The 20,602-nt window shown below is 41.9% G+C and overlaps 1 protein-coding gene across 3 annotated transcripts in view; it reads right to left on the bottom strand.

Moving 5' to 3' along the window:
- The window catches only part of AKAP7 (A-kinase anchoring protein 7), a 321,322-nt gene extending 301,076 nt beyond the window's left edge, over window positions 1-20,246 (bottom strand). For all 3 annotated transcript variants that reach the window (XM_077486867.1, XM_077486866.1, XM_077486868.1), the window contains exons 1-3: window positions 20,111-20,246; window positions 5,951-6,094; window positions 182-312 (exon numbers count right to left, since the gene is read on the bottom strand). In XM_077486867.1, the coding sequence (XP_077342993.1) occupies window positions 182-312; window positions 5,951-6,094; window positions 20,111-20,114 (279 nt within the window). In that variant the 5' untranslated portion in view covers window positions 20,115-20,246. The remainder of the gene's footprint in view (window positions 1-181; window positions 313-5,950; window positions 6,095-20,110) is intronic.
- Between the last annotated feature and the right edge of the window lie 356 nt (window positions 20,247-20,602).

A 20,602-nucleotide genomic window follows, 5' to 3' on the forward strand; every position in this document is an offset into this window, starting at 1 on the left:
TGTATTGTGACTGTACTGTCCCACTTAAAGGCATACCCCACTTTTAAGTAAACAATGGGGTTTATTTATTAAAGCTGGAAAGTGCAAAATGTGTATTTTGTAAAGTTGTGCTCAAACTGTTAGCAATACTGTATAAAAAAAATAAGAATTTGCAGGCGTGGTCAAAACCCAATACTATTACCTTAGAATTTGTAATAGGCAGGGACACAAAATAATTAGGCCTCTTTTGCTGTTTACTTTTATCATCATCTTCACTTTCTAACTTGTGTCTTTTCCTCTTCTTCTTCACCCTCTTCTTTGCTGCACTTGTGACTGAAAGAAATTAATTTAATGAAACACAGAAATAGAAAAGACTGACAGCAGAAAGCAGTCTGCTTTTTTTCCCCTTTTTTTTCTCAACATTCTTGTCGACTGTATAGCTCTATGTTTATCCAATGCATGTATAAATGCATTAGGTCTCATTTAAACTGTCAAACTCTGCTTTTTTGGTAAAGTAACAATTTTCTAATTAAATCCTTAAACTTTCCTCCTAATAGTTTTACTTAGAGCTCAGCTATACATTGAAAATATCAGCCCAATAATTGTTATTCTCAAAGTTTTTAACCACTTTAAAAATATATTTATTTATTTTTTGCTATGAAATTACTTAGAATCTCCAAACAATATACTTTTTTTCTAACACCCTACAGAAAAAAATAGTAGCCATTGCAATACTTTTTCACACCGTATTCGCGCAGCGGTCTTACAAGCGCACTTTCTTTGGAAAAAATACACTTCTTTGAATTAAGAAAATAAGACAACAGTAAAAGTTAGCCTAATTATTTTTACATTGTGAAAGATGATGTTACGTTGGCTAAATTAATACCTAATATCTCACGCTTCAAAATTGCGACCGCTCATGGAATGATCGGTGATGCCTCACGTGTGGTTTGAACACAGTTTTCAAATGTGGGCACTACTCACGTATGCGTTCACTTCTGCACATGAGCAGGACGGGGCTCATTAAAAATGTTTTTTTTTCTTATTTATTTTACTCTATTTAAAAAATATATATATATTACATATGACAGGACCTCTTAAATATGAGATCTGGGGTCAAAAATATTTACACTAAAATGCAATAAAATAAAAAAAAAATGTTTGAAAAAATTACAAAAAAATATAAATGTCCCTTAGGAGCTATGGATGGAAATAAAATTTTTGTTTCTTATTTTTGTATCCATTATCTTGCTTTTTGTACCAGAGGTCTCCAGAACTGGACACAGTATTCTAAATGAGGTATAACAAAATTTCTATATAGTGAGACCAACATCTCCTTCCACCTTCTGGTGATCCCTCTAGTGCAGCCTTTCTCAACCTTTTTAACACAGAGGAACCCTTGAAATAGTTCTGCAGTCTCAGAGGAACCCCTGGTAAAAATTTGATATCTACAACTCATGATACATTAGTGTGATGGTCAGTGGGAAGAACGGTCCTTACACTTGTGGTCATTGGGAAGAATTATCTCCTTACAGATAGCTAAAAAGATCAATGGTGTTGGTGGGAACTTATCCGAGAGGCAGAAATGGCCCAATGCTGAAGGAACCCCTAGCAACCTCTGGAGGAACCCTAGGGTTCCACGGAACCCTGGTTGAGAATCACTGCTCTAGTGCATGCATGTCCAAAGTCCGGCCCACCCCTCTCCCATCCAAGGCTGCAGATGGGCATCGATCAAGCTGCACTGATGCAATGGTGAGGCTGCATTGAATGCAATGGGGAGGCTGCCTTGATTGCAATGGTGAGGCTGAAGATGGGCACTGATTAGGCTGCATTGATGGGCACTGACCCTTATTTTGCTTCTCAATTCTTTATTTAAAATGTAATTTTTTTCTTGAAACTTCCCTCTTCAAGTGAAGGTGCGTGTTATGCCGATAAATACGGTATATCCAAATAACACACCAGAGTTCATCCTTAGTGGTGCTCAGGGATTTGTTGGGAGGCCACAAAAGATATATATATCTCCAAAATAGCATGTCCAAGCTCATCTTTTCACCACACACATCCACAAAGGCAAGTGTTGGGCAGTGTATTGTATTAATGCTCATTAGAACGCACTTAGACCAATTTTTAATGTTTCAAAGAATGTCAGGCAAAATGGTCAGCCCTCGCACATGTTCACTTCATCAAAACTGGCCCTCTTTGAAAAAAAAGTTTGGACAACCCTGCTCTAGCGATACTCTCGGGAGTTCAATTCGCTTGCCCTGCTGCACATCTTCACTGTTTGCTCACTTTACAATTAGAAATGAACACTCCCAACTGCATTACACACAGTATGACATCATATCTATTTACATCCTTCAAGTGGTTCTAAATGCATTGGCTCCTGCTACTCTCAATCACAGCCAGTGAAGAGGGGACATGCTGAGCCCGGTTCTGTGTGCCATATGGACACAGAGAGCAGGGCAGGAGGGAGCACACATGAGTACCGCCAAAGAAAACAGCTTGCTATGGGGGCACTTGGCATGGGGGGGGGGGGTTGGAGGAGCCCAGAGAAGGGGATCTGAAAAAAGGAGAATTGGGGCTGCTCTGTTCAAATCCATTGCATACAGGAGAGTTAAATATAACATGTTTGTTATTTTTAGGAAATAAAACTTGTACATTTAGCATCACTTTAAAAATTATCCAGGCTGGGTACAGGAGGTAAATAACTAAAATCATGTGAACAATATACTAATGGCAAATTTAAATATTAGGCATGTTAAAGCAGAATGTACGTGAGCCTCCCAAAAACAAATCAGTCTACAGAGAATGGAGGAGTAAAGCTCAAGAAGAAGCCCCTGCTCTGTAATAAGCATATTTAGCATTCTGCTAAATGTAGCCAGCACCATAAAACACTTGCTGACAGACTGCTTAAAAAAAAATAATATATATATATATATATATATATATTGTAGACATGTCACTGGAGAAGTGATCGAGGGGGTGTACATCTCACCTAGGTTGCTACACAGTGTGAGATGGTAAATCCAGGATGGATCAGTTTCTCAGCAGCGATATGCTGCTGAGTTGTTATTTAATTTTGCCGGGCCTGGGTTTATATGGAATGGCAGGTAGGTTTGGTAGAGGGACCTGTCATTCCACATCCCCGATCCAGTTCTGGGTTTGGGATCAGGTGAGCTTTGATCCTAATTAGCCTGGGAAGCTAAAGGCTCTGCAGGGTCTGCAGGTGATTGCTCTCAGCCAGGGAAACGAACAGTCTGTGTGTTTGAGGAAGCTGCAAGCACAGCCAGTGCTGGAGCTAACATCCACCCTGCGATATCCAGGCGAAAGACGCTGTGTTTATAAGTGTCAGATAGGTGAGAAGAACCTGTTGTTAGTAAGCGCCCAGCCGGGCTAGGTTGTTTTGTTTTTGTTATTATTTTGTGCCTGTTATACACAAGAAGCACGGTGTTGCTGTATACTTTGTTTGTTGGACTGTTTGTACCACGAATAAACGCCAAGTTCTACTTTATAAAGTCCAAGTCTGCTGTGAACTGTGTCCAAACACACCCTACCCCGGGAAGATCCCTTACTATATATATATATATATATATATATATATATATATATATATATATATATATATATATATATATATATATACTGAAGTTGCACATCCATGCAATTACAGCTCAATAAAAAGCTTGCATTGTATGTAAGGATTATCCGTCCAAATTGGAAACTGCTTTTTCAACATATCTGAACATTAATGCCCTTTCTACCTGGGGCAGACTTTGCCAGCTCAGCGGGGGAATCTGTCCACTGATCCTTGCTGAGCAGGCGGATAGCTGGTCCATGTCCACTCATCTAAGGGTGGTCGGATGCAAACGGATGGCCTGTCTGTTTACACCTGACTGCCATCCAATCCAATCGACGAAATGGGGAAAGGATCTCCATCCGTCTGTTTTTAGAAGAAGATTTGATCGGATGTTGGTGGGCATAAATGGACACATCCATAGGGGATAATAGAAGGTCTCATCGGGTCCACCTGAAAAACTCGCAGTTGCAGTGGGGCACCATTGCTCTCAATGGGCGAGTTTGACAGGAGGTGCAACTCTGCAGCCCGTGTTAAAAATGCTGCAGCAGAGAAGCAAAGCATCACGGCCATAACATGTGTACAGCCTTCTCAGGCTGTAATGTTAGAATTTAGGTGGGCAGCCACCTGTTTTTTCTACTCCTCGGCAATCCTTGTCAAAGAGCCCAAATAGTTGTTTTACCACTTCAATACCAGACACTTTCACCCACTTCCTGCCCCGGCCAATTTTCAGATTTCAGTGCAGTCGCATTTTGAATGATAATTACTCAGTCATGCAATACTGTACTCAAAATACATTTTTATTGTATTTCTGAAACAGATAGGCTTTATTTTGGTATTTAATCACCTCTGGGTTTTTTTTTTTTTTTTTTTTTTTTTATTTAGCAAAAAATAACGAAAGTAAAAAATAAAAAAATAAATAAACTTTTTATAGTTTCTGTTATAACATTTTGCAAACAAGTAATTTTTCTTCTTCACTAATGTGCGCTGATGAGGGTGCAGAAATGAGGCTGCAATAATGAGGCACTAGTAAGCTGCACTGATGGGGCTGAACATCGTGTATCAGTGTAAAATACTGTACTCACTGTGCCCCTTAAAAATCCGACTCTCCTGCCCTCACACACAGTCCGTGTGTGGAAAGGAGAGCTGATAACCGAAAAAGGAATGGAGTCTGTGATTGGACATAGCTGATCACATGGTAAAGAGCTTCTGTGACTGGCCCTTTACCTTGATCTGTGAACTACTGTGTGAAAGGCACATAGCGGTCACAGAGCACTACCAAAGCAGCTGCAGGTGGCACGCGGGAGGCACGCACCTGAAAGGATGTTCAGGGATGCCGAAAGCCGGGCTGTAGCCATTTATCCACTACAGCGCAGGCAGAAAGTGGTTAAATAAAAAAAAAAAAAAAAAAGAAGGTGAGGGTTACACATTTTGTACAACTTTAAAAAAAAATATTTAGCACTTTGGTTTATTAGGCCCACAGTCAGAAAGATAGATCATTAACAAAACAAAAAAAAATTCAGTTGCTGTTCTTCCTATTGCTGGCCATACACTATAGGAAAAATCGTCCAAACACATTTTCGAAAAAACGAACATTCGGCCGTGAGCGCGAATTAAAGTGCCATCATGTAATGACTGATAAAACGTTCAGTGGACATAAATGAATGCATTTTTGTTTTGTTTTTTTACATATACCTAGTGCAGACAGTTCAGATGGGAAACACATTAACCTTTCAAATTATCATTCATTCAGCAGAAAATTTCTAAACTTGTCCTTCATTTTTTTTCGGCTCAAAAAACACCCCAACAATTATCGATTTTGGGCCCACTAACTGGCCAAAAAATGAACGGTCTATGGCCAGCATAACAGAGGATCATACCAAAGGAATGTCATTGCAAACTGCAACGCATGGGTACATAAAAGCTAATATTGCTCCAAGGGGAGTGCCCCATTTCTTTTCTTTAAACACACACACACACACACACACACATTCTATATATACTACAGCAAAAAATTGTACCTATACCTGTCTTGTCTCAGAGCTGCTTTATGCATGTGTCTGATCTGGTCATCTGCACCACGCCATATAAGATGGAGGGACCCGAGGCGGAAAAGGCATCTTTAGTTAACTATTCTTGTTATATTTTCTAGTGTTATTACTTATCTGCATCTGTCATTACTTAATTAAATGTTATACCTACAAGTGTTTGTGTGATCTCTCCCTGCATATCTTGCATACAACCCCAAAAATTTAAACTATCGTGTAACCGTGACAAAACAAGCACTACTATTGTACTAATAATTTGTGACAACATAAAGTTCACAATTTACAGTATATTCTCACAACACTTGTTTAAATGGAAATAATAGTGTAAATTATAACATTATATACTTACTTTCAAGAACAGCACTGATATCCGCATTTGCAAAAGGCAGCTCAGTTAGCAGGTTCCCTACTGATTCATTACTGCCAACTCTCTTTCTCCTGCGTTTGCTTTTCTTATTTTCCTGAATCCCTTTTGGTTTTCCATCTTCTAAAGCTGAAAAAAAAATAAGTGGATACAGTAAGTTTATAGTGAGATGTATATATACACACATTCTAGTGAATGCCATAGAGTCATGAGAATTTAATATGGGCTGCCATTAGTGATGGACGAACTTCCGACGGGACGTTTCGCGAACGCGGCCGATAGTTCGCGAACCGGAACATTCGCAGCGGGCCCCATTGACTTCAATGGGAGGCGAACGTCGCTAACCTACAGGTCAAATTTGCAGCCACAAAATAATTAATAGCTGTGCAAACATAGTCCCACCACATGGCCAATGACATAACACATGTATGAGGTGAATTTGGGATCGACAACTACAAGCATTCTTTTTTTATATGGGAAATTGTTGTGACAATTCAGGACTGTGGAGCGCATGAAGGCAATGGAGGAGAGGGAAGGTCAGGGTAGGCAAAGAAGAGGGTGCAGGAGATGATCACCAGCAGCGTAACATACAGCAATGACACCTGCACCGTGATAGAGTCATCTGACTCCAGCACCGTGATAGAGAGCACTGACATCAGCAGCGTGACATAAAGCACTAACACCAGCACCGTGATATACAACACTGACACCTGCACCGTAAGCAGCCCCAGGAGGAAGTCAGCATAGCACAGGGATGGTGGGAGCCCCTCACAATATGCACAGCAGAAGTACAGCCCCAGGAGGAAGTCAGCACAGCACTGGGATGGTGGGAGCCCCTCATAATAAGCAGCCCCAGGAGGATGTCAGCATAGCACAGGGATGGTGGGAGCCCCTCATAATAAGCTGCCCCAGGAGGAAGTCAGCACAGCACAGGGATGGTGGGAGCCCCTCAAAATAAGCAGCCCCAGGAGGAAGTCGGCACAGCACAGGGATGGTGGGAGCCCCTCATAATAAGCAGTCCCAGTAGAAATGTGACACCGCTCAACCTCTTCAAACAGGAGGGTACGGGCATATAGTACCGTGTGCTTTTTTTGGACAAGGAAGTGAGCCAAATGAAGAAAGAAGGTCTGTGTGCTCGATTTAAAAAATTGTTTGTTTATAGACATGTACATGGTCTACTGGTCACTTGTGTTGAATTCCTCCGAGATCCATGCCTCATTCATTTTTAGAAATGTGAGGTAGTTAACACTGTCGTGAGCTAGGCGAGTACGCTTATCGGTCACGATCCCCCCCTGCTGCGCTTAACGTCCTTTCGGACAGGACACTGGACGAGGGGCAAGCCAACAGTTCGATTACAAATTGGGCAAGCTCTGGCCAGAGCTCAAGCCTGCCCACCCAGTAGTCAGAGCGTCCACATCGGCCGTTAACCCGATGTAGTCGGACACCTGACGGTCTAGGCGTTCCCTGATGCTGGATCCGGATGACACCTGTCGATGGGTCGGCTGAAAGAATGACCTCATATCCGAAGTCACCAACACATCTTCAAACCGGCCTCTTCTTGCAGGCGCTGTTGGATTGGTACCCGCAACTCCTTCTCTGGGAGTGGAAATTGCTCCTCTGCCAGCGCACGCAAAAGCAGAATGCAGCATTTCTCGAAGCAAGGCCTGGAGTGCTGCATTCTGACAGCCCTCTGTGACGGCGGTAACATTTCCGCCATTTTGTGTTTGTACCGGGGGTCTAAGTACGTTGCCACCCAGTACTGGTCCTTGACCCTTATTCTTTTTTATACGGGGGTCCCTATTAAAACACTGGAGCATGAAGGCCCCCCATTTGCACTAAACTGGAAGCGGTGTGGTGGCCTGGCTCCTGCTCATCATCCAGGATAATGTCGTCCTCTTCATTCTCCTCTCCCCATCCATGCACAACAACAGGGGTCCCAGAAAGGTTTAAAGCATGCTCTTCTTGCTCCTCCTCATCCGCCCCAGCACCATCCTCCTCTGACTCCTCTTCAGACTCCTGTTGTTCACTTGTCTCAGATAGAGTAGCCCCCCCGGGAATTCATCCAGCATTGCGACTTCCTCATCTTCCCGCTCCTGCTCCTCCACAGCTTGATCAATGACACAACGCAATGCACGCTCCATAAAGAAGGCATAAGGTACCATGTCACTGATGGCGCCATGGCTGCGACTGACCAGTTTGGTGATCTCCTCAAATGGGCGCAGAAGTCTGCATGCGTCGCACATGAGCAGCCACTGGCACGATGAAAAAAAAAACCAGCTCCCCAGAACCTGTTCTGCCGCAGAGTTCATACAGGTAGACGTTAACTGCACGTTTCTGCTGTAGCAGCCTATCAAGCATATAGAAGGTTGAGTTCCATCGCGTCGGGCAATCGCAAATAAGACGTCTAACCGGCAGATTGTGTTGCCGCTGAATGTCAGCAAGGCGAGCCATGGCCGTGTAAGATGTTCTGAAATGGGCCGAGATTTTCCTTGCCTGCCGCAAGATGTCCTGGACCCCAGGGTATTTGACAACGAATCGCTGCACGACCAAGTTTAAGACGTGTGCCATGCATGGCACGTGCGTGATTTTGCCCTGTTTCAATGCGCTAAGCAGATTGGCACCGTTGTCACACACCACTTTACCAACTGTCAAATTGAGCGGTGTTAGCCACTGATCTGCCTGTGAACGCAAAGCTGAAAGGAGTGCCGGGCCAGTGTGGCTCTTGGCTTCCAGGCACAACAGACGCAGCACGGCATGGCAACGTCTCACCTGGCATGTCGAATAGGTTCTGGGGAGCTTGGGCGGCGCAGCGGAAGAGAAGCTAGCAGCGGAAAAGGAGGAGTTAGCCGAGGAGGAGAGGGAGGAGGAGGAGGAGGAGGAGGAGGAGGAGGAGAAGAAGAGCCAGGCCTACATGCAATCCGTGACGGTAAAACCAAATCTACACGGGTGCCACGGGTTACATGCTTGACGGCCGTCAGAAGGTTCACCCAGTGGGCAGTAAAAGTGATATACCTTCCCTGCCCGTGTTTGCTAGACCACGTGTCTGTGGTCAGATGTATCTTGGCACCGACACTGTGTGCCAGAGATTCATTCACTTGCCGCTGAACATGGCCATATAGCTCTGGGATGCCCTTCTGTGAGAAATACTTCCATTATGGTGTTCCAATGGCCACAAATTTGTGAAAGGCCTCCGAGTAATCCAGTTTATATGGCAGTAGTTGGCGGGCTTTGAGTTCTGACAAGCCAGCCGTCAACCGTTGGGCAAGAGGGTTATCCAGCGTCATCATTCTTTTACGCTCGAACATTAGGCCCACGGAAGCCTGCCTTTTTGCAGAAAAACGTGAGCTTGGCGTGATGGAAGGTCCCATCATGCCTCTGCCTCTGGGTGTCAAGTTCTTTGCCATGAGGTGCAATGTTGAACGTCCAGTGACCAGTAATTAAGTGAGAGTGATAACACCAAATTTAACACACCTGCTCCCCATTCACACCTGAGAAATTGTAACACTAACAAGTCGCTTGACACTGGGGAGGCGAATTGGGCCCAAATTGGATATTTTCACTTAGGGGTGTACTCACTTTTGTTGCCAGCAGTTTAGACATCAAAGGCTGTGTGTGGAGTTATTTTGAGGGAACAACAAATGCACACTATTATACAAGCTGTACACTCACTATTTTACATTGTAGCATAATTTAATTTCTTCAGTGTTGTCACATGAAAATATATAATAAAATATTTACAAAAATGTGAGGGGTGTACTCACTTTTGTGAGCTACTATGTGTGTGTGTGTAATTTTATATACACACACACACACACACACACACACACACATATTAATAGTAAAAGACAAAAAGTCTAAGCATGTAGGGTCTTTGAAAAATAAGAACTTGACATTGGTCACTGGGCAGTTTGACATAATTTCAAAAGGCACCACTGTGGCTTAAAGTTGATATAGTCTGTAAACAATTAAAGAAAAAAATGTGGATGAAGAACCTGAGACAGCTTATACCCACAAGTTCTCAAAGAGCTGAGCTCAGTTTTTCTAAGCCATTGTTATTCATTATTAGAGACTTTTTATGACTGGATGGGTACCAAAGGTAATGAAAACAAAAAGCCGTGCCTATATTTATGTAGGGATCAGGGTATTTACACAGTAACTACAGACATGTAAGTTTAACGTCTTTTGCAAGGAAGATGTTTTAAAATAATATCATAATTGTTTTCTATGTGCCCTATTCATATCATAACACTGCGCTGATGTGAGTTACGGTGTAACTGAAGTTCTGCTATGAGACACTGGGGTTATATAATTAAAACCAGGGAGTGAAAAGTCTGGTGCAGCTCTGCATAGAAACCAATCAGCTCTAAGTTTTTTTTTTTTTTTTTCGTTGAGGCTTAAACAGGAAGTAAACCCTGATGGGCTTTACTTCCTCTTTTGTAAAAGCATAATGGGCTAGTATGCATCGCATACTAGCCCATTATGTGGCACTTACCTGCAAACGATGCCCGCGATATCCCCGCTGGAGGCTGCATTCATCCTCGCCCCTCTTCTTTCCGGGGCTGCGGACTCCGGCTGTGTGATTGGCCAGAGCCACGTAACGTCACTCCCACGCATGCATGCCAGAGCCGACAGTCACGGCACTCGCTTGGGAAGAAACGGCACGGAAAGACATCATCGACACACTATAAGATAGATATCTCCTAAACGGCACACGTTTATGAGATATTTACAGTACCTATAGGTAAGCCTAGAATAAGACTTGCCTATACATTCAGGTTCTAAAAAGGGGTTTACAACCACTTTAATAGAACAAGCTGAAGTTAGAAGCTTATTAACATACACAATTGCACCAGATTTTGCACTCTCCTGTTTTAGGCCCCTTTCACACAAGCAGACCAACTGGGACCGCCTGTCCGTTTTTCAGGTGGACCTGATCGGTCCACCTATTGCTCTCTATGGAGAGGTGGATGTAAACAGACGTGTCCGTTTACACCTGCCTGCATCCGATCCAATCCGTCAAGAAGATTGGATCGGATGACAGTCGAATGGAAATGGACAGATGGCTTGTTTCTATCCACCACCCCATTTTTCCATCCGTCATCGGATCGGGTGACGACGGACACTGCGGTCCGTCATCACCCGATCTCCCATAGGGGAGAGCGACGCTGTGACAGGTCTGTCCCTGCGCAGTGTGCAGAGACGGACCTGTCATATTCCTGCTCAGTGGAGATCGCTCTAGCGATCCCCGCTGAGCAAGTGGATATCAGTGTTGATCCGCCCCGTGTGAAAGGACCCTAAGTTTTACATGATCTGTCATTACATATATACACACACACACACACACACACACACACACACAAACACGCCTTTTTGAAAGGCCCCAGAGGCTGCAAAACCTAAGCAAGAGGCACCACTAACCAAACACTGCCATGAAGACCAAGGAACTCTCCAAACATTATTTTCCTTTCTAACATTTTAATATTTTTATATATTCATATATATTTAAAATAAGCTATTTTTTGTATTTATTATAACTTATATTAGATATATTTGGGATTGTGTTTAATCACAATGTAATTCATTTATTAATATTTTTCTATATATGTTTATATGGATTTATATATATAATTTATTGGTTATGGTATGTGATGCGGGGGAGCTCACATGAACGTGAGAAGTAATTGCCGGGGGAAGCCGAGACAGCCGCCGAGGGACCCCAGAAGAGCAAGTTCGGGGCCACTCTGTGCAAAACGAGCTGTACAGTGGAGGTAAAAATAATAATATGTTTGTTATTTAACCACTTCCCACCCGGCCAATGCACATATACGGCCGGGTGGGAGCCGTCTACTTCTGATAGGACGTTCAGGAACGTCCTTCAGAAGGAGCGGATCGCGCGCGCGTGCCCGCGCAGCGGCGCGATCCCGATGTGCTCGTGTCACCCGGACACGGCGCATCTCAGATCGGCAGGAGGGCTCTGTGATTGACCCTCCTGATCACATGACGGCCGTGTCCAATCACGGCCATCATGTGATGTAAACAGCCGGTTGCTAGGCAATCGGCTCCTCCTCTCCTCACACAGAAGTCATCGCTGAGGAGAGGAGAGCAGATCGCTGCAGCCGGCTGATGATCAGTGAGTATGAGCTGTTTTTTACAGCTTTTTACTCACTGATCATCAGTCTAGTGTAAACACACAACACAGTATAAACACAATGTCCCCACATATGTCCCCAAAACACACGTCCCCAAATAATAAAAACATGTCCCCCACATATGTCCCACTAAAATCACATGTCCCAATGATTATCTGCACACATATGTACGTGATCACCTGCACATGATCATTTGCGTACATAAGTCCGTGATCACACAAACCAATTATTATACACTTAATGGAATTTTTTTTTACCAAAAACATGTAGCAGAATAAATGATAGTGTTTTATTCCTGCGCTACCACTGGTGATCTATCAAATGTCAGGGGCTGCTGCTACTACCGGAATGGATCACACCGTATCCACTTAAAGCGGGAGTCCACCGGGACTCCGCGTTTTTTTTTTTTTTTTAAAAGCCAGCAGCTACAAATACTGCAGCTGCTGACTTTTAAATAGTGACACTTACCTGTCCAGCGCGCCCGCGATGTCGGCACCCGAAGCCGATCGCTCGCTCGTGCCGCCGCCATCTTGGGTATGGGAATCAGGAAATGGAGCCTTTCGGCTTCATTTCCCGGTTCCCTACTGCGCATGCGCGAGCCGCGCGGCGCAATCCGGACGGTCCCCGCTGCCTCTGGGAGCTGTGTGTTTCCCAGCAGGCAGCGGGGCACTTGCTGAAGGGGGCGGGCGCTTGCGGAAAGGGGCGTAACGTACGCCCCTTTCCGCAGAGAGCTAGCCCGGAAGTGGGTGCAGTTACCTGGATTATCCAGGTAACTGCACCCCCCTCCCCCCTGAAAGGTGCCGATTGTGGCGCCGGAGGGGGGGGGGGGGGATTCCGATGAGCGGAGGTCCATTTTAGGGTGGACCTCCGCTTTAATATGAAACTAAAGATATGTTGGTATTGCGCTGCCCCTATATTAAATAACCCTCCGAGGGTGATAAGTATAATGCCTAGTTACATAAATCAATAGTGTAATATAAAAAAAAAAATTATATATATATATATGTCTACTGAATAGTATCAAAAAGTGCAAAGTGCTATATTAAATAAAATAAACACACCACAGAGGTGATAGAATCCAAATAAATGAAAATCAAGTGAACAAAGGTAAGTAACTAAGTCTTGTGGGCATCAAGTGGCAGCGACCGCCTTCCATTGTTACAAGAATTCTTCCTCTGCAACAATCTATTTAACTCTTTTTAAATGAAGACTTTCTTTATAGGGATTTTTTATTACTACTATATGTAAACTAGTATTATGGTTCATGTCATTTAGCTATAGATGATAAAAATTATAAGGCCGCAGGATTGTAACAAATAATAATCTCTGAGTAATCTTTGAGCCGTTGTAAATGAATGTATAAATCATAGAAGTGTATGTGTGTATCATGTATGTATTTTCCATATCATTGTAGGAATATTATTAGTAATATCATTATATATAGGGGTCCCCCCCTTCTCCCCCCCTTTTTTTTTTTTTTTTTTTTTTTTGATATGACGGAGTTAACCATTTTCCTCCGGGATGAAGTTTTAAGTAGGGACAATAAATCAATTGAGATTTTTAAAAGTTTATTTTCTAATGCCAATTTGAAGACTGCAATAGAAGATAATGTGGCTAATCCACGTGTAGGTACTAATAAGGGTGGAGATCTTAGCAATGGGTCAGAAGTCATTCTACAGAAAGAATTTTGGGATCTGTGTAAGAAAGCAGAGGATACATATAATTATTATATTACACAATGGTGGGATATTAAATTCCTCAAACAATATCTCACAGAGGGCCTTGCTCCAAGGGGGCTGCGAAATAAGAAGAGGTGCGACTTCCTTGAGCCAGACCTACAGAGTACTTGGGATAAGGTTTCCACATTGTGCACAGCACAATGGATGGAAATTATATGTATGCAGAGAGAAAGAATGCTAACTGCAAGCCAAAATAAATTGAGTACAATTCTGGCATCATTGGAGAAGTATCACCAAGTCCCCAGCTACCAAAGGTGTAGGGACCTACTCAATACGAAAAGGGCTGCGTTTGAGGAGAATCTTGTTATGAATAAAAAAGAGAAGTTTGCTAGAGATATAGCAGATTATGAGAAGGGAACTATCTTCAAATGGGGTAAAAGTCGATTTAATCAGAAATCTCATGCAAATGGAAGTCAGGGACAATTATCTCCGAAGAAAAAGAAGTATGATAACAACAGTAGGAATAATACTAATTATACAGTTCACCATAGGGGGAGTCCAAGAAAGGCTACGAAAAATAGAAATATAAACAATGGAAATGGAAATGGAGGTGAAAGCAAAAATAAAAATAAAAATAAAAGTACGGATAATGGTAACCTTGGGCCCAAACAATCTACATCTTTAGATGGTAAAAGTCTAGTGAAACACACATCTCAATTGCCAAAAAGTAGGTATGCAAATACATATGGCGGGTCTCAAGCTAGGGCTCATGATAGTAAAAGAAGCTGCACAACAGCGAATAACATGGAGTATGCAGAAAGCGATAAGAATACAAGGAAAAATAGGAATGGAGCGGAATTAGCGTCGCCCCAAAAAATAACAAAATCCGTTAATCAGGGAGCAGAGCAGAGCATAGAGAATAGCTTACAACTTGTAGCAAGTAGCCCCCGTATCCCATGTAGTCATGGGGAAGAAGAAATGGGATATAATATTAGTATCCCTATTTCCAACACATTTGAAGTATTAAGGCCACTTATACAGATGAATGCCACTATGGAAGAGAGGGGGTCAGTAGGAGGTGTGGTCCACAATAGTGGTCATTCCGCTCAGGTAGCAATAGCGGAGGATAACATTGAGCATACTGGGGAGATGATCGGTAATCTTTTAGTGCACCCCCCTCCCCTATCCGAGAAAAGAAAAATACCAGAAGAAGGAGAGGAACTAGAGGAGGGGTTAGAGGGAGAAAACAAAAGAGTATCAAAAAGAGGGAAGATAGAGAACCAAAATCTACAGTAAAAATCTTCAACCTCTCGTCACATATACTAGCAGAAGGTGAGATTAGTCTTTTGCAGAAAGGCTTAAACTTTGCCCCAAGCAGTAATGCAAATCTATTTGAGCTATTTAAAGATCTACACAAATATATTAGAGATATCACGGTGAGGCGTTTCTTTGGTCTAAAAACAGATTCAAAAATAGATGAAACTCCAAAAAAGGATGGGAATATAACTATGGGTGAATTAAGGGATACCCAAAAAGAATCTAAAAGTGTTCCTGAAATAGTTTGCGGAAACACTATAATTAATAAAGCAGAGGAAGAAGCTCTATATATCCTTGAGGATCTACTATGGGAGGGGGGAATGGAGACGGAGGCATTTATATCTACACCTTATGCCAATAAGATCATTGAGTCCACATTCCGCCCAAAGTCAACATTTTACCCACATCATGTGAAAAATGAATATATTAAAACATTCTGTGCCATGGTGTATACAGATTTTGAGAAAATATGCAAGGCACAGCATGGCAAAATGAACACACATAATCTATCTAAACAGGAGAGAGATGCGTTGTTGGCATTCAAAGAAAATGGAGACCTAGTGATCCGTATGGCGGATAAAGGAGGTGGTATTGTGATCCAGGATAGGGATGAATACCTAAAGGAGGCACATAGACTCCTATCGGATAGCGCTACCTATGAGATACTCCGACATGACCCTCTGCAAGGCTATAAAGAGGAACTTATAACCTTGATGAATCAAGCCTTTACTCAAGGATTAATACAAAAATCAGAAAAACATTTCTTTGTAACCAACTATTTTAAAACGCCATATTTCTATCATACACCGAAGGTCCATAAAGACCCGATATGTCCACCTGGCAGACCTATTGTAGCCAGTATGGACAGTATCACTAGTAGAGTGTCTCAGTATGTAGATGTGTTCTTACAACCTTTGGTGACCTCCCTTCCTGCATATATAAAAGATTCTTCACATGTGTTGGAAACGTTGCAGCAGTATAAGTGGGAATCAGGGTACCTCTGGTTATCTCTTGATGTCAGCTCACTCTATACATCAATCCCCCATGAGGGTGGATTAAGGGCAGTCGAATACTTCCTATCTGAAGCAGAATTTATGAACCCTAATCAGTCTAAGTTCATATGCCAGTGTATCCAGTTTGCTTTAGAAAAGAATTATTTCTTTTTCCAGGATAAATATTATAGGCAGAAGGCAGGCACAGCAATGGGCGCGCATTTTGCACCCTGCTATGCCAATCTCTTTATGGGATACTGGGAAAAATTCTGTATTTGGCAGCATAACCCATTTGCTAAACATCTAGTGTACTATGGGAGGTACATTGATGATATTCTTATCATCTGGGATGGGACATTGGATTTAGTCCAAGAATTTGTCTCATACTGTAACAACAATACCTTTGGCATCCACTTTACTTATGTAGTGGATGCTAGGTCACTAGTATTCTTGGATCTTGAGCTTAGCTATGACACATATGGTAACATCATGTCAAAAACACATTTTAAAGAAACAGCAGGCAACTCCTATTTACATCGTAAGAGCTGCCACCATCCCAGATGGAAAGAAAATATACCCCATAGCCAATTCTGTAGATTACGGAGAAACTGTAGCGATATTAAGGATTATGAAGCTCAGGCGGCCATATTGTCTAAAAAATTCTTGGAAAAGGGATATGAAGAAAAACAGATAGAAGAAGCAAAAAACCGCTATATGAACGGAATCCCTGATAACAAGAAGGAAAATATGTGGGAAAAAGATCAGCGTGATATACCATTTATCACCACCTTTAATGACCAACACTGGGCTATAAAGAGAGCAGTACAAAAGTATTGGCCTATTTTGGGCCAGGATAAAATTTTGGGTAAAATTCTCCCAAAAAAACCTCAGGTAGTGTTTAGACGCGCTAAAAACATAAAGAGTATTATTGCCCCCAGTCGTATCAAAAAGGTGAAAAGTCACAATCAAAATATGCGTACTATACCCCAGCTTTTTGATATTATAGGCAGCTTTAAATGTAAAAGTAAAAAATGTAAGGCATGCAGATTTATCACACATGGACTAACAACATTTAGCTGCAAGGATGGCCGTAAGTTTCAGATTAAACAATTCATATGTTGCAGTACACAGTTTGTAATCTATGGGCTAAGGTGCCCTTGTGGGTTCCTCTACGTGGGTAGGACAGTACGCGAAATGAGAACTCGCTTCGGTGAACACAGGAGATTTATAGAGAAGAAAATAGAGAAACATAGTGTACCCCGCCACTTTAAACACAAGCATGACGGTAGCACCAAAGGGTTAGAATTGTTTGGTATAGAAGCCATTCCGATGTCCATACCGGAGGGTGAACGGTTTGACAGATTGTGCAAACGTGAATCCTTCTGGATTTTTACGTTAAATAGTATGGCACCGGAAGGGCTAAACGAGGAGCTGGAAATTGGGGCCCTCATATAACCCTAGGCTATCTATACCGCCCACCAGATGAAAGCAGTGTTCAAGCTGATAACATGCATGCTGGTATGCAGAGGTGCAAGTATATACAGAGAGAGATATATATGCAGAATATTTGTATATTATATATAATATAATGTATATATATGATGTATTTGTTATGTATATATATACACTTGCTACAAAGAAATAGCTTTTGTCTCCATATGAAGAGAATTTATATATCTATATATCTATATATCTCAGAAACCCATCTGTACTAGTCCCCTCTAATAGACTTCTAATTTATATATATATATAATTTTTTTTTTTTTATCTTTTATCCTTTTTTAAAAAATTCATATAGTTCATTCATCCATTTGCAAAAAATTGTTTCTAGGTGCATGTGTGTGTATGTATGTATGTGTACATGTTTATATGTGTATGTATATATATATATGTATATAATTTTACTTTTATTTATATTAATTTTATTTTTATTTTTATATTTATTTTTATTTTTATTTTTATTATTATTTTTTATTTTTTATTTTTCATTTCTATTTTTATTTTTATTTTTATTTTTATTTTTATTTTTAATTTGATATAAAATTCTTTTTTCTAATTTAATTCTCTATATATACTAATTTTGTTGGTTCAGTTTTTAGTATTATCTTAATTTTATGTATATATAATATAATTTTATTTTATTTCCTTGTTATGGTTACATGCAGATATACATTGAAAGAACTTCTAATAGCTATGATTGTAATAGTAGTCTTATAATATCCTTGTTTCCTTGTCGCTCTTCTTGATTGGTAGATGGGCTTGTCTCCTCCCCTAGATGTTAGGCTCCCTGTGATTGGCACTAGCAGGGAGGGCGGGGAGGGTGTCAGCGTATTTATGCTGTAAGCACACATTAGGGCGTCACCTGAAGAAGGAGGCCACGCCTCCGAAACATGTTGTCTTGGGAACAGTCATAGCCAGCGTCAGAGTCAGTACACACGTTGAGAGATCCGCCCCCCATTGCGAGTGACGTCATCCAGAGCCGGCAGGTCCGTGCGTGTGAGGCGTGGATAGAGAGTGTACCTGCAGCCAGCAAGCGAACCGAGTACTTAACCATCCGTATTGCTAGCTACTGCAGGGAGCCTAAAATCGGGGAAGGAGGCAACAGTGGAGGCTGTAAATACCAATGCTACTACTCAACGGATGTTTGTGAGTGACATACCTGGCTTTTTTAACCTTTTATTGAGTTAAATAAACTTTAATGCACTAGGGCTGGTGTGCGCTCTGTTTCTCTGTGCTTTTTAAGTAACTAAAAACAGTCTCTTAAAAAATTACTATTTTGATAAAGTGCAGAGAAAATGCAAAAGAAAAAGAAAAAAAGTAAACGCACTACAGAGTCAATTGAAAACCTCCACGGAAACACAACTGCTTCAATTGAGTGCAAAGCCAAAAAACAGTGAATTGATCATAAAGTGCCAAGTGCGTGTTATAACTGTGCAAATAAGTAAACACTCTCCAGAGGTGATATAAGTGAACCACCCTAATAATAAACAAATGATATACAAGAAAATAAGAAAGAGTATACCTAGACCAAAAAGAGGTACCCCTCTCCTGATCACATGGGAATAAACAAAAAATATATATATAGTAGTAAACGCACTACAGAGCCGGCTGTAACATATGTTATATCAGAATGAATCCAGCCTCTATAGATTAAATATACATATTGAAATCCATCAAAAAGAAAAAGATATAAATATTCAAGTCCATAAATAAAAAACAGTCTCCTTTAAGTGCAAGTGCTTTGTGCAAACTTGTGCAAATTCAACTGAGGTGTGGATCTCCCAGTGCTTAAAGCGGGAGTCCGCCGTTTTTTTTTTTTTTTTAAAAGCCAGCAGCTACAAATACAGCAGCTGCTGACTTTTAAAATAAGGACACTTACCCGCCCAGCGCGCCCGCGATGTCGGCACCCGAAGCCGATCTCTCGATCGTCTCTCAGGTGCTGCCGCCACCATCTTGGGTATGGGAATCAGGAAGTGGAGCCTTTCGGCTTTCCCAGTTCCCTACTGCGCATGCGCAAGTCGCGCTGCGCAATAAGGATGGACCCGCTGCCTCTGGGATCTGTGCGTTTCCCAGCAGGCAGTGGGGGACTTTCGGAAAGGGGCGTAGATTTACGCCCCTTTCCGCAGAGAGCTATCCCGGAAGTGGGTGCAGATACCTGTACTGTACAGGTACCTGCACCCCCTCCCCCCTGAAAGGTGCCAATTGTGGCGCCGGAGGGGGGGGGAGGATTCCAATGAGCGGAAGGTCCACTTTAGGGTGGACCTTCGCTTTAATCCCGTTGTGATCACAATTTAGTGGGCAGTGGCCCCTTACCTATAGCAAGGAGGGATTTGCATAGAGGTACATAGATATCTTTATGTCTTCTCTCCTGGTAAATTCGGTCACCTTCTCCTTTAAATTTTATTCGTATTGCTCCATAGGACCCAATAGATTAATAGAGAAGGAATATCATAGTGTAGTATTTCACAAATAGCATTTATTAAAAATTTTCATACACAGGGTACTCACACATTAATAGATAGAAAAAAGCCTTTTTCTAGTAATCAGCAGAAAGTGCATCCACAGTCAGCTTCCTTCCTGTCCCTATGCATGACATCACATCAGGGGATGCTGGGAAGGCATGCTATATCAGTATTTATAGTCATTTTGTCCTCATTCCGGGCGCCATTTTTTTGGTGGTTTACAATACATTTGTATACAGCCGCCATTTTTTCGGAGCCTTAGTAGCTGAGCCTATTATACACATACACTGTGCATCATTCTACCTCGGTTGTACTCACTCTATAATCCCATGAGGCCACTATAGTGTCATAGGAAGTGGCCATGTTTACTCTCATTGGGGCGAGTAATATGCTAATGTGTCTCCCGAACGGGCGCCGCCATTTTGTGGGTTATAATAGAATACATAAGTTAAATGACTGGTTAATATCCTATGCAGAAAAAGAGTAATTAAAACGTGTATTTTATTATAGGAAAAGATAAAATCGGGTGGAAGGACGC

Source organism: Lithobates pipiens, unplaced genomic scaffold, assembly GCF_037356315.1.
Source record: "Lithobates pipiens isolate NorthernLeopardFrog02 unplaced genomic scaffold, aLitPip1_a1.2 Scaffold_18, whole genome shotgun sequence".
Lineage (NCBI taxonomy): Eukaryota > Metazoa > Chordata > Amphibia > Anura > Ranidae > Lithobates > Lithobates pipiens.